The sequence below is a fragment of the Pipistrellus hanaki genome (assembly GCF_964339955.1).
Source record: "Pipistrellus hanaki genome assembly, chromosome: 2".
Taxonomy (NCBI): Eukaryota; Metazoa; Chordata; class Mammalia; order Chiroptera; family Vespertilionidae; genus Pipistrellus; species Pipistrellus hanaki.
In genome coordinates this window covers 182,167,663-182,182,839 of record NC_140504.1, presented here as the reverse complement: position 1 = coordinate 182,182,839, position 15,177 = coordinate 182,167,663, and the positions used below count along the sequence as shown (strand labels likewise).

The following is a 15,177-nucleotide window of genomic DNA, read 5'->3' as shown; positions in this document are numbered from 1 at the left end:
ATGTTGGAACAGCGGCTGCCAGGCCTAGAGTGCCCAGGCACAAGGCAGTGGCAACCGGGCCCGGAGCAGCAACGGCCAGGCCCCAGAGCAGTAGCAGCCAGAACCAGAGCAACAACAGCCAGCACTGGAACAGCCAAACCTGGGGCAGTGGCAGCCAGGCCTGAGGCGGAGGCAGCCAAGCCCAGGGTGGCCAGTCCAGGAACACCCAGACCCGGAGTGGCCGGGCCCGGAGTGGCCGGGCCCGGAGAAGCCGGGCCCGGAGAAGCCGGGCCCAGAGCAGCCGGGTTGGGAGCAGCCAGGCCCAGAACAGCAGTAGCCAAGCCCGGAGCATCCAGGCTGGGAGCAGCCAGGCCCGGAGCAGCCGGGTCTGGTGCGACCAGGCCCGGAGCAGCGGTTGCTAGGCTGGGAGCGGCCAGGCCCGGAGCAGCCGGGTCTGGTGCGGCCAGGCCCGGAGCAGCGGCTGCCAGGCTGGGAGCGGCCAGGCCCAGAGCAGCCAGGTCGGGTGCGGCCAGGCCCGGAGCAGCAGCAGCCAAGTCCAGAGCAACTAGGTCGGGAGCGGCAGTGACCAGACCCGGAGCAGCTGGTTGTGGAATGAACCAGAGTAACAGAGGCCAGGCCCGGAACAGCTCGCTCCTCGCCTGCCCCTGCCCCACGGCTGCCTCTCAGACATGGCTGGAAACTTTTGTGGGAACTTGAGGGTCTACTGAATCAAGTTATGAAGGCTTAGATCTGGATGTGTTGAGTTAGTATAGGGCTGGGGTGTTGATCTGTGAGTGCCTTGGGTGGGGCCTGGATGAGGCTGGTTGACCTATTTGGAAATGTCTTTTGTGTGAAATGTATCATTGGGCATGTGGAGGTATTATTGATATGAGAAAATGCTAAGTAACTGATTTACTATCTGAAAAGGGATTTACTATGGGGGAAAGGGAGGGAGGAAGAGACTGAACATAAACTGCACCTACGGATGAGGACAATGGGGGATGGGTAGGAGGCGGCGGGTGGGGTGAGAACCTGGTGGAGGGGGCAACAAATGAGTAACCTTTGTAATAATATGAACAATAAAGATTGATTTTTAAAAAATAAATAAAATTAAAAATTAAAAAAAAAGAGTAAGATTGACCATAACATCACACCAACCAACCGATCAGGAGTGAGTATGCAAATTAACCCAGCAAAGATAGTGGGTTAATTTGCACATGCAGGCTCCAAGGCCTGGGGCATTCCGCTCTGGGGCTCTGGGCCTCTGGGAAGGTGGAAAGGCGGTGCCAGCAGCCAGAGGAAGGAAGGCCCATTCTTACATGAATCTTTGTGCATCAGGCCTCTAGTATATTGTAAAATTCCATTTGGCCTGGCCAGTGTGGCTCATTTCGTTGAGTATTGTCATAGGCACGAAAAGGTTGTGGGTTCAGTTCCCACTTTGGGCACATATCCACGTCAAGGGTTCAATCCCCAGTCTGGGTGCATGCAAGAGATAACCAATGGATATGCAGGAGATAACCAATGGATGTCTCTCTCTCTCTCTCTCCCTCTCACATCGCTAGTCCTCTCCCCCTTTCTCTCTATTTCCCTCCTATATTTCCTCCTTCCCCCCCTCTCTAAAACCAATAAAAATATGTTTTTTTAAAAATGTGTTTAGCCAAAACCGGTTTGGCTCAGTGGATAGAGCGTCGGTCTGTGGACTGAAAGGTCCCAGGTTTGATTCCAGTCAAGGGCATGTACCTTGGTTGTGGCACATCCCCAGTAGGGGGTGTGCAAGAGGTAGCTGGTGGATGTTTCTCTCTAATTGATGTTTCTAGCTCTCTATCCCTCTCCCTTCCTCTCTGTCAAAAATCAATAAAATATATTTTTTTAAATGTGTTTAATACTGTAAATTCCATTTGTATACAATGTCCAAAAGAGCCAAATCCACAGACAGAGAAAGTAATCTCTGGTCTAGGACAAGAGAGCAACTGCTACTGGGTACAGGATTTTGGGGATGATGAAAATGTTCTAAAATTGATAGTGGTGATGACTGCACAACTCTAATATACTAAAAACCACTGAATTATATATATATATATTTTTTTTTTTTTAAATATATTTTATTGGTTTTTTACAGAGAGGAAGAGAGAGGAATAGAGAGTTAGAAACATCGATGAGAGAGAATCATGGATCAGCTGCCTCTTGCACATCCCCAAGGTACATGCCCTTGACCAGAATCGAACCCGGGACCTTTCAGTCCGCAGGCCGACGCTCTATCCACTGAGCCAAACCGGTTTCGACCTGAATTATATATTTTAAATGGATGGATTATATATCACCAAAGCAGTTCTTTAAAAAATCTTTAGGGCTCCCAATTTCCACAAATTTAAAAAAGTTTTCGTGATGAGATTTGTAAAGACATTAAGAAAGATACTTTAACCATAAAAGAGTACTTATTAAAGGCCATAAACAGACAAATCTATGTCTGCTAAATCTTCAGGAACCATTAATAAGATACTTCAACAGTTCTCAAAAAGTATTACATGAAAAAATAAGAACACTTCCCTGGAAAAGGTCCAATAACTCTTCAACTGCAGGTTTTATCACCAATGTCATATACTAATACATCCTTCAAGCTCAAGTTCTTAAATCTAATTCCCAAATGTTAAACTTCCCCAACCTATTGCCAATCACTTCTCACAATATTCTCAGCAGAAAGCAAAATGCCAGAGCAGTCCAGTGAGCTGAAACCCAGAAGATAAGGAAATTGAATATAAAAATTGAGAAGAGTGGATAAGAAATCCCTTAACAACAAAAACTCTTACCCTGTCTCCAGCACTTATTACTCTTTTGGCATTGTGTTTTCAGTCTATGTTATTCTGAGGGTGTTAAGCCATTTCTCATGAGTGAACAGATAGATTCTCGACTTTTTGTTTTAAGTATTCTGTTCTCAGTCTCAGCCTGTAGAAAAGTATTCAGTAAATGCTGTTGCCTGAGAAAATGGACACATGCACAAAAGATGTGTGTCTCTTCTGCAAGTACAGAGAGGTGTGAGGAAAAACAGTATGTTACTTTACAGCTTACAATGCACTTCAACCATATCCATAATTGAAATCTTAAACAGTTCTTCCTAACTACTGTTTTTCTTTTGCTAAAAATCATTCCACTTCCCTCTTTTCTTTGGCCACAGGGCACCCAGAGCAAATTCTGTAATCCACCACTGATACATATTTCTAAATTCTAAATATACCCCCTTCATTTCCTGAAATACTCTTATTTTCCCACTGTTACATTTCAGTACCACCAATCCATATTTTTCCTAATTCCACACCAAAAACCTTTAAAACAAAACAGCATTTGAGTGAATACTTTTTTTTTTTAACACTGGAACCTAGTTCTTAAAATTGGAAAATCTTTCTTAGTTTAATATTTATTTATTTACTAGTGGCCCAGTGCACAACATTTGTGCAGAGGGGGTGGGGGTTGACCCTCAGCCCTGCACCCTCTCCAATCTGGGACATCCCTCTCACAATCCTAAGCCCTCACCTGCCTACCTGCCTGATCACCCCCAACTGTGTTCCCCCCACCCCCGCCGGCCTGCTTGCCCTCTTGGCCTGATCACCCCTAACCGCCGCTGCCTCAGCCCTGCCACCATGGTTTTGTCCAGGTCTCCCGGTCTAATTAGCATATTATCCTTTTATTAATATAGATTTTAGAGAAAGTGAATAGGTGGAGAAAGAAACATCAACTTGTTGTTCCTCCCATTTATACATTCACTGGTTGCTTCTTTAATGAGTCCTAACTGAGAATCAAACCCGAAACACCTTGGCGTATCTGGATAATGCTCTAGCAAACTGTGCCACTCGTCCGGGGCTCAAAGTGGAAATCTTAGTCAAAGAAGGCCTACTAATGGTCCTGTTGACCAGGAGTATAACATTAAGACTTAGTTAACACCAAATACAATTTTTTTAAAGGCTCTAAGAGTGTCCTGGAGGGTGCGGCTCAGCTAGTGGAAGCATTGTCCTGTACACCGAGAGCTGGCAGGTTTGATTCTCGGTCAGGTTGCAGGTCAGATCTGATCAGGGCGAGTACAGGAAGCAACCAAGCAATGTTTTTCTCTCACATCGATATTTGTTTCTCTTTCTCTCTAAAAATAAAAATCAATTTAAAAAAAATTTTAAAGGCTCTCAGAGTACAGGTGTGGGGGGAGGAAGAACATGGAAGCATGATTTATTCAGTTTTATCACATGATGTTAACTAAATGCCACTGTACCAAATGCTGGGGCCCTTTAACAATCTTCCCAGAAAGATAAGAGACTCAAGTAATCTCAAGTCATTCAGCAGGGAAAACAGAAAAGGATTCCAGGGGAATGTCCAAACGTCAGTGTGGAGAATGCTTGAGCTCCCTTCCAGTCTAACACAGTTCTTACTAATTACAAGTGTAAGGATTATCACACAGTCTCGAAGGGTAAGGAGAGACATGTCCAAGGTGGTGTCCGAATACCACTAGAAGATGGCAGCACCAAGTGGAAGAAAGAGGGGGTACAAATAGAGCCAAAAAGATTCACCCACAAAATTTTGCCTGGAAATATAGAATTATCTGTCAAGCTGTCAATTCACAGTAGATAATGATACATCCTAACGCTACAAGACTACACGCAAAAGTGAGAAAGCTGTGGTGTTGTCCTCTAAATTTTTCCCCCCCCTATCTCTGCCCCTTAAAATCCAGTAGAGACCATAGTTCAACTAACCTGAGGACCTTAAAATGTTTTCCCTATTTCATCACCCACTTTATCTCACAGAACTTTACAGAGAAAACAGATTTCGCAATAAGAGAATAAAACTATCACAACAAGTCAAAGACTGACCTTGGGCTTTGCACATTGAAACTTTTAATACTATTCAGGGGGGGAAAAAATCAATTTTAAGAATTACTGTTAAATATGTACTTTTTTTTGTACGTAACATTTAAAATGTTATTCACTTAAGAAGGTGTGTTTTCTAATGTTCTATATCTTGATCCATATCCACTGTCTTGTTTGCAATGGGTAAGCTAATAGAAAAAAATAAATAAATCTTATTCAACGGGACTTCTTTCCCTCACTCCTCTCCAAAAACCTCAATTTGGCCCAAAAATGGAGGCTTTTAAGTTTCTGAGAATACTAGCTACAATAATTTTATGTACTTCAAGTGATATTTATTATTTTTAATCATAAGGTAGAAAAAAAAAACAGAAATACCATAGTCTGCAAATGCTACAACTTTAAAGTACCGCATATTACTTCAATACAAGTTCTCAAGCTGTTGATGTTTTACATTCATTTAAAAGTCTTCATGCAAATTATCTGTCAATTTTCATACTTAAAAAATTAAATATTGAAAGGGGAGGGGCATGGGGGGAAAAACTTAACTATTAAAAAAGTCACATATATATTTGGGCACATCTTAAAGAGTTCACTATTAAAATGTGAGAAAACTCAAACATTAAGAGAATTTCTACATCAGGTTTTAAAAAATGTTTTAGGCTGAAACCAGTTTGGCTCAGTTGATAGAGCGTAGGCTTGTTGACTGAAGGGTCCTGGGTTCAATTCCAGTCAAGGGCATGTACCTTGGTTGCGGGCACATCCCCAGAACGGGGTGTGCAGGAGGCAGCTGATCGATGTTTCTAACTCTCTATCCCTCTCCCTTCCTCTCTGTAAAAAATCAATAAAACATAGTTTTAAAAAATGTTTTAATACTAGTATAAAAAAGTGATTGCTCACAAATGTGAGTAATAATGAGAGAAATGAACGTAAAGTACCTGACACTATAAATAGTTCCCTTCCCGCCAACACTGCTGTTGGCGTCACAACCTGTGATATTCTTGACTTCACCAGATCATTGGTAAAAGCATTCTGACAATCTGATCTTAAATTTTGTTCCATTATGCCAAAAGCCCTTTATAAAAAGGCACAGAAGGTATGCTCTCCTGAGGGCCTTTCCTTTCCCCGAGTCCTTCCCCCACAGGTATGCATCTCCTAAAAGATCCCTCAAGACTTGCAACCAGGAGAGCAATGTTGGCCCGGGCTAACCACCTGAACCTGTCTCCAACGCCCCTTTTCTCTGGCTTCTCAGTAAGCCAAAACAGCCCCCCCAGACTCATTTCTTTCCTATAACACTAGTAGTGAGCCAAAGCAGCCCACTTAGGCTCTCTCCTGTTGCTTCTTCTATCCTAAGCCTTCCTGTTCCACTGTCCCCAGCTCTAACAAACATACTTTCAAAATGAAAAGGGGGGAGGGGTGCACGCCAAAGCTCTCAGCACATCATTAATTTGGCTCAAATAAACTCTTGGTATTGCAGAATGTGCTGGCACTAGTATCACTTTATACTGAGTCATTCTGTCTCAATAGAGAAAAGTTTCCCACAGTTACTACTTAGAATAAACATTTGGATGGAAAGGGGGGGGTGTTAATGGGAAGAAAACAAAGGGGTGTATACTTTCAACAATAAAGATAAATTTTATAAAAAGGATACACATGTAATAAAAACAAAAATGGAAAAATTTTAGCATTAATGCTCCTGTGGGGGGAAAGGGAGAGCTCTTGCAATTATAGGAGAAAAGTCAACGTCTGTATCCATCTCCTTATTATCAAGTTTATTATTTCTAAAATTAAAGCAAAATAATTATTTAGGATGCGTTACTTTGTTGCAATAGTTTGGTTTGGTTTAATTTTTAAGGCTAGAAATATGTTTAAAGAGACAGAAATACACAGAGAGCATGGGCACTGGAATCAGAGAACTAATTTAAAAACCAGGTTCTACCTGGTAACTACACTTCATTTTCTCATCTCTCAGAAAAGGATATTACTTCCCTCATGGGACTTTTCTGAGGATTAAATACAGGAAATATATAACCAATACCTAGAACATAAGTGCTTAGTAAATCTATTTATCATCAGTGCTTCTCAATCTCTTTTGTACTCCCACCTGACAGACACCTTATTCCAATCTTAACAGTGGCTACTGAGGGCAGTAGAGATATCCCCCTCAACTCTTTAACTACATTACATTCACCGCTGCTACTTGTCTAAGTGGCTTTACCTATTGCCACAAATTTCCCAACAGGATATCCGAGCTCTAAGTTCCACTACTTTACCTGGTACAAATCTGAAGAACTTAGTCGTTTTTCCCTCATTCAATCAACACAAAAATTTCAGGCAACACATGGGAAAGGGACATGACAAATACAATAGCCTCTGCCCCAGCGCAGTTCAGTCCAAGACATGAGATCAACAACAAAACCAATAGATTATAATACACTGGAATGACTGCAGAAGTAATTTGTGGGTGACCAACATCTGCCACATAGCAACTACCCTCAATTCCCTAAATGCTGTTGATTGTATATTGTGTCCAGCCCAACAGAATTGTTATGATGAGTCCAATTCAACACCTCCCTACCTTGGTTTCTTTCTCCCTCTCTCTTTCTCTCTCTCTCTATCTATACAGCTGCCTAAATCTTACTCAACATGTATACTACTAAATTCAATTACCTTGTCCCCAAATCATATCCTTTTGAATTCCTTTTCCTGTATTACTTCATCTTTCCCAAGACCTAAGATTTCTAACTCAGTCACTAAATTCAGTGTATTTTTCTCAGTGTTATCCATACCTTCTTTTTCCATTGCTCATAACTGTTAAAGTTATTATCCAACTAGTATCACCCCTTACCCACTCCAACCTTTTATTGCCAACTCAATCTTCCTAAAACACTACTAAAAGCCACGCCAGCCCGTCCGGTGTGGCTCAATGGTTAAGCGTCGACCTATGAATGGTTGGATTCCCAGTCAGGGCACATCCTCGGGTTGCAGGCTCCATCCCAAGTGGGGGGCATGCAAGAGGCAGCTGATCAATGATTCTCTGTCATCAATGATGTTTTTCTCTCAATCTCCCTATCCTTTCCTCTGAAATCAATAAAAATATATTAAAAAAAAAAACAAAAAAAACCCTGCTGCCTACTTAATTAAATTTTAGCCTGGCACTCAAGGCCTACATCTTTATGACAATGTCTTTTTCCCCAACTTTATTTTAAGGCCAAAGGATTAGGTACTCAAACATTCAATAAATTCCTGAAACTCTATTATAGGCCAAATTCTAGGAACTGGGATACTGACATGAATAAAATTTGACCCCCTCAACTACTGCAAGAAAACAGAAAACAAATATAGTGCCTCAAAAGTTTTACAAGAAGCCCCGTATACTCATACTTCTAAGTACGTATCCCTCACCTACACATAGTAGGTGTTTATGAAGCAGCATTGATATTGAAGATTGATTGAATAAAATAAACCAAAGACCACTGATCAATGTGCTCTATATGTTCCTGTGGGATAAGAGGATAAATTCCCCCTCTGATTTCTACTATGGTACATAGGCTACTTTTATGAAGGGACTGGGGAAGCACAACTGAGATTCAGATTTGCAAATATGTTTGTGCCTAATTTGTTTCTGGAGCAGAACAGAAGCACTAGAGGCCTAGTAACAGATGTCAGTTCTTTTTGCCAGTCAGTACTCACATAGTAGCAATATAAAATGAACCTTGGTAAATTCAACCTGTGTACAATTTCAAAGAATAGCCTGATTAAAACATCCTAATCCTTTCGTCACTATCAGGAAGTTAGGAAATACAGATCAGGATACTCTTGTCAGTAAAATATGCTGTGACCCCAGGTATATTTCTGGATTAGTAAAGGTAAGCATCTTAAAATTAACCAAGTGAAACAAGTCTTAGAACAAGAGAATGAAGATGGTTAAAATCTAAAAGCCACAACCACTCCTCTGACACAAAACATTAGATATACATCAAGTTCACGTTAAATTTCACTTGAGCAGCTGATTTGTTATCAACTTCCTACTACTTTCAACTATAACATCGTAAAAAACAAAAGTCACCCTCACGCAACAGGAAAGGCTCTACAATATGTATATGGTCTATAAACAGCCCAAAGAGTTCTTAAAAGACTATATCAAGAGGATAAAAAGTTTTCTTATTAAGCATATCTACAAATACAATGTGCACATTATAACAATCTTAAGTATTTTTTAATGAATTGGTCATTTACTATTTAGCAACAGATTGATATGACCCAGTGACATTAAAACAATCATCCTTTAAAACAAGTGACTAATTCAGATCACATGAAATTAGCAATTTAGGCTTTTGAAGACAGTCACTAAAAGCAGATTGATTACAAAAGAGTTTCAAAGCTGAAATAGTGAACTTTTTTTACCTGATGTTCTGCATGAATGTTATCCCCAGTAGGCCATCGATGTTTGCTATTATTATAGCCGCCTCCACCACTTCCTCCTCCCCCAAGCTGCTCACCATGCTGCCTCTGAAAGAAGTAGTCCACCATTGCGTCGTCCTGGGAACGGCCTGCAACTCCTATGGATCCTGGGACAGGGCTGGAGTGTGTCCCAGCTGCAAGAGCTTGGTTTGCAGCTGGTTGTGGCTGCGCTTGCGACCCTGTTCCAGATGTCAAAACAACAGGCATGTTGGGATTAGCTGGTTCTTGAGGGTGATGTTTCAGGTGGGGGCTGAAAGAGTCCTGCCAAAGCACTGCTTTTCTCTTCAAGACACATGCAACGCTCATTCCACCAACACCTAAGGACAAATAAGTTACAAATTGTTAAAATTTGGACTTTTTTAAATTTATCTTTATTGTTGAACATATTATAGATACCCCCTTTTTTCCCCCATTGACTCCCTCCACCTATTCCTGACCCCTAAAATTGGCACTTTTAAAACATTACTTGATATTCACCAAGATAAAAGTGAGCTCCTTGTCTTTTGCGATATATTATCTACAACTAGTTCATACCAAGCAGCTATATGTTTTAAAATAAATAACACAATTTTTTCTAAACTGAAACTTCCACTTTTAAGTTGCTGGTGTGTGTGTGTGTGTGTGTGTGTGTGTGAGAGAGAGAGAGAGAGAGAGAGAGAGAGAGAGAGAGAGAGAGAGAATAAATGTGGTTGGTGGCAGGTACTCAAACAAGGTATGACCAGGACTCAATACGGCAACTTCAGGGAAACTTATTCTGTTACCAAATGTAGCAATACAGAATTCAACTTCAACTTATTTACACCTTAAGCCAACTGTGGTGATACTTTTTAAATAAGTAAGAGCTGTATTAAATATCACTTTAGGTGTTTTAATGCTGAAGCAGATATAAGGCAATAAACAAAAATCAAACCCCATGTATAATCAGCAAAGACTCAGATTGTCTAAAACTTGACAGGACCCTTTAAAACAGTGGTTCTCAACTTTTTTAATGCTGCGACCCTTTAATAACAGTTCCTCATGTTGTGGTGACTCCCAACCATAAAATTATTTTAGTTGCTACTTCATAACTATAATTTTGCTATTGTTATAAATCGTAATGTAAATATCTGTGTTTCTGATGGCTTTAGGCTCTACAGCAGCAGTTCTCAACCTGTGGGTAACAGTAGCACAATTATAGTTATGAAGTAGCAACGAAAATAATTTTATGATTGGGGGTCACCTCAACATGAGGAACTGTATTAAAGGGTCGCGGCATTAAAAAGGTGGAGAACCACTGCTTTAAAATGTCCAACGAATTTATAAGATGTCCTTGAAGAAACAATAAGGCCCCCTGTCCCGGAAGAGGAACAGAATGTTCTTAGCCTGAAACTTGTCCTCAACTTTTGATGGAGGGGTTAGAAGGGAGAGTCAACATTTTTACCAATAATTTACAATTGCAATCGCCATCACATTATTCCATTAGTACTTTGACTCCTAAAAACAGGATGAGACCAAACCGAATGCTAGAGTAGAAAGCCCCACTGTAAAAACAACCACCACCAAAAAAGAAAAACAAGAAAAAAAGAAACATGCCACAGCAGGTATAACTACTTGGTTGGAGCATCTTCCCATACACAGAAGGGTCTCAGGTTCAATACCCAGTCAGGGCATATACCCAGGTTGAGGATTTGATCACTGGTCAGGGTGTGTACTGAAGGCTGAATGAGTTTTTCCTCTCACTTTGATGTATCTCCCTTCTCCTTTCCCCTCTTTCTCTAAAGATGGATAAGATAGATATAGATAGATAGATAGATAGACAGACAGACAGATAGATAGGTGATAGATAGATAATAAATCAGATGCCTCAACATAATAATTGTATGGCAAACATACTTCAGACTTTAATTAATCTTCCCTATTTTACAGAAGAAAACATTAAGGGACAGAAAAGTTATATGATCTGCCCAAAGCCATTCAGCTAGTGAGTGTGGATAAAGTATTCAAAGGTAAGTCTATTTTGCACCCAAACCTAGTTCTTTCTATCAACCCCTTGCTACACCCCAGTACCTCTACACAGATACTATTTCTCTCACCCACATCTGCTACTCTTTCTTCTCTGGAAGGCTCAACAAAGAACCTCCAATTTATTATTGTGAAACATTACTACTTAAGTTTCTTCAAAATAAAAAACTACATTTGTACTACATTTCTACATAAGCTAGAACACTTGTCACTCTGTGGGTGCTAAAAATTGCTACGAAGTAATTAACCTGTGACCAATTAGGACACATCTACAGATGCCTTCTCTCTCCCTAACCCAACTGCAACATTTCAAAAACTGGCCATAAGAGTTATGAGAAATCTCTTCTTTCTTCATAGATAATTAAACCTTCTCTAAAGAAGCATTTGCTTCTCACAACTAATTCATGTTTTGAAGCCAGACGTAAAAAAGGCACGGCGGAATCGGTCATTTGTTCAAAGCCTAATTTGGAAATGCCCAGTCTCAGTTAACAATTCCTGTGCATCAGAACCTTACCAGCGAACTGAGTTCGTTTAGCTTTCTAGAGTTCAGTTTCTGCTTTCAAGTATTGAATTGTGTCCGTGGTTAAGTACCAAAATCAGAGAGTCATTGCTGTGTTTACATCGATCTTTGCAAAGTGCTAACCAGCCAAATGCCTTCCGGTTTGATTTTCAAAAGAACTTACTGCCCTCTTATTACCAGCGGTAGTAGCCAGATCCATTTTCTCCTACAAGGTGGGGTCAACCTAACAGTCTTTGTTTGAGAAGGCAAGCCAAGAATCTCAAACCCCAAGTTTTACCATTACACAGCTTCTCTGAGGCCGTTTCCTCGTGTAGAAAATGATTTCTAAAAAATCCTTTATTCTTCACAAGTTTGATTTTGAATCAAAATAAAATAAATGTAAAAGTTTTTTGTAAACATAGTCATTATGCTGAGACCCCAGGAATCCAGTTACCCTCGGTGAAGGCCATTATGGCACTTCAGTCCCTGAGAAGATTTCTCAAACAGCCAAAGCAATCTTTTCTGAAATAAAGGATTTGCCATAATTTCCATATGGAACGGGGGTTTCACCTCTGAAACACAACTTCATTCCCACAAAGGATGGGGGCGGGGAGAAGATTCCCATAAAAATGTTCAAACAAAACAATCGGCTTTTGTAAAGCTATCTGCCCCGAGACTTCCTGCTTTACCTAATGAGGCAAGACAGTTTTCTCAAACCAGAGAACACCTGGCAGAAGGGACAGTTTGAAAGTGAGCAAATTAACATGTCTCGAGTAATTTTGTAATATCTTGGCAACTACAGCACAAAAATTTTTAAATCGGTCACGTAAATAGTATTAGAAAACCGTCAAACTGCTGATGCCTTTGAAGTCCACTAAAACGTTGTGTGTAGCATTTCAAATGTGCCTTTTTTACAAATGGCACATGATAAAAATTAGTAGTTTAAGCAACTAGAAATAAGGGCTGATTCTAATTACTCCACCAGTTTTCAAACTGTTTACATCACGGGTTGGTTTGTTGTTGTTTTTTTAATAACACAGATTTCAAACAAAGGAACACGATTTAATCTACCTCCAATGGCCCATCTTTTTTTTTCTACAAAAAATGCTTAGTGTTCTGAAAAGTGGTGTGGTTTTCTTTACTACCCTGGGGGATCCGAGGAGGGAGTTTGTGGTCATCCATTTATTTTAAAACAGTTCATCTCAAACCCAAATTAAACTTCAAACCCAACTTGATGGGGGGGGAAAAACTGTGGCCCCAGACATGAATTCAACGAAGGCGAAATACTAACTCAAAGTTCAGAATCCCGTGAGTTATGTCCCAAAGATCCAGATAAACAAGAGTATTTTATGAAGATAAAATTCGCAATGGATCGAATGTTTTGTGTTCTGCTTACTAAAACGGCACCGAGAACTACATGTCCTGGCGGAGGGCTTGTCTCGGTGCGTTTTTGTTTTGTTTTGTTTTCCACAAAATAGAAAGAAAGAAAAAAAAGAAAAGAAAAAGCTACATGGACAAACCTACTGCTTCAAACGTAAAGGACTTCAGAACAGAACCCCAAAGAAACCTCATCAACTATCACTCTTAAAAAGGAGTAAGAAATGTACGAATTGTATCGACCACGGAAAACAGTGTCTTCTTGGAACAATGAAAAAAAAGCAACAACCCTTCGCCAAGTTACCGGGAGGGGACAACCTTCCCGGAGAGTGTTGTGTGCGAGCGTGCTGCGGGGGGAGGGAGGAAAGCCACGGAGGAGGGGGGGAAAAGTTACAAGAGTGGCTTCATCCCTGGACGTGGGAGTGGTACCGACCAGTGGGACACACGATCTCTGTTTACCAAGAACGTGTGTGATGAGGACTACAACTCCGATCTCGCACCGTGTATCTGCCTGCCTTCCTACTACGGAGGGGTGAGCCCCGCTCCGAGTCCAGACACACGCGCCCCGGCACCGGGAGGATCAAAGAGGAAGAGCACACCCCAAAAGCCCCGGCTCTCACGGAAACAAAAGGCCGCTAGCAGCACCCAGCAGCCTGAAAAAAAGAAAAAGAAAAAAAAAACCCGATCTGAAACTTCCTGATCGCTACTTCACGTCCAGGCTCCAAAGTTCCCCCCACGGCGGGTCTCGCCCGGAGACAAGGAGCCATGGCCGCGGGCCGGAGCGATGTATTTATTGTTCCTCCTGCTCCGGCGCCGCCGCCCGCGGGAGCCCGAGGAGTCGAAGAAACCCAGAGCGGCACGAAACCACACTTCACGGCCACACACACACACGCACACCAGACTCGGGGCTCCTTCGCAAACCCATCAAAAAATAAGATAAAAAAAAGCAACCCCAATGGCAACATCAATCTTCGAGGGTTGCAAAGGGAGCCGATCAGAAATGTGGAGGGGCGCCCGAGCCCCGGGCCGAGGCCCAAACCCCCGGCGTTTTCCTCGCTCCGACCCCGCTCCCCGCCCCCTCCCTCCTTGGATAACAATAGGGGCCTTGCTGCCGACTCCAAAACATGTACGAGGAACATCGAGCGAGGAGCCCGAGCCAGGGCCCCGGCGGCTTTTTTCCAAAGCCCTCCTGGCCCCCCCAATCGCTCCCAAACGCCAATACAACGGGACCATCGGCTCGCGGGGGGCCCGGGGCAGCGTTCAGGGCAGGCGGGGTGCGGATACTCACGGGCGGAGCGGTAGGATGAAGATGGATTTCAGCCCCCCGTTCTCCTCTCTCCGGCGCTCTCGCTCCCCCTTACCTTTCACTCCGACAACATGGCGGCCCACTGGGGACGGGGCTGGCGCAGTGCATCATGGGATGGGCTCTGGCCCCGGCTCCGGCGGCGGTGGCCGCGGCGTGTGCGCGGAGAAGGCGGGCGGCTCTGGAACAGGTTGCCCGGTTGCCATGCCAACCCGAGGCCTGTGTGAACTTGGGGGAACTCGCAGGCGGCGCGGCCGGCCGCGGCGCGCGTGGAGCGGCCCGCCCGCTGGGCGAGCGCGGCGGCGGCGTGGGATCCCGCGCGGGCCCGCCCCGGGGCGCGCGGGGCACGGAGCTGGGCACGCGGGGCCGCGGCGGGGGCGCCCCTCGGAGCGGCCTCGGGAGGGAACAGCCCGCTCCTCCGGCCCCGCGCCCGCCCGGCTTCCCCCCGAGAGTCCCGGGCAGCCGGGCTCCCCGACGCTTACTCCCCGGGCTCGGGCGTGACAGGTGCTGGGAGCAGAGCCTTTGCTGCAGCGTTTTGGTGCCGAGGCTTGCTACTGACTTCATCTCCCCGGCTCCACGGGCCCCGTTTGCAAAATGAAGAGGGGAAGGAGCCCTGGCTGGGGTGGCCCAGTGGATAGAGCGTCGGGTCCCGGGTTCGATTCCTGTCAAGGGCACAAGCCGGAGTTGCGGGCTCCGTCCCCAGGAGGCAG

At 43.4% G+C, this 15,177-nt stretch overlaps 1 protein-coding gene across 17 annotated transcripts in view; it reads right to left on the bottom strand.

Moving 5' to 3' along the window:
* Positions 1-14,697, bottom strand: part of PUM1 (pumilio RNA binding family member 1) — a 119,275-nt gene extending 104,578 nt beyond the window's left edge. For 8 of the 17 annotated variants that reach the window (XM_084873041.1, XM_084873042.1, XM_084873046.1 and 5 more), the window contains exons 1-2: positions 14,453-14,689; positions 9,231-9,604 (exon numbers count right to left, since the gene is read on the bottom strand). In XM_084873041.1, the coding sequence (XP_084729167.1) occupies positions 9,231-9,593 (363 nt within the window). In that variant the 5' untranslated portion in view covers positions 9,594-9,604; positions 14,453-14,689. Of the gene's footprint in view, positions 1-9,230; positions 9,605-14,452 lie in introns of those variants that run through there. The other 9 variants (XM_084873047.1, XM_084873043.1, XM_084873044.1 and 6 more) reach the window with 7 other exon arrangements.
* Between the last annotated feature and the right edge of the window lie 480 nt (positions 14,698-15,177).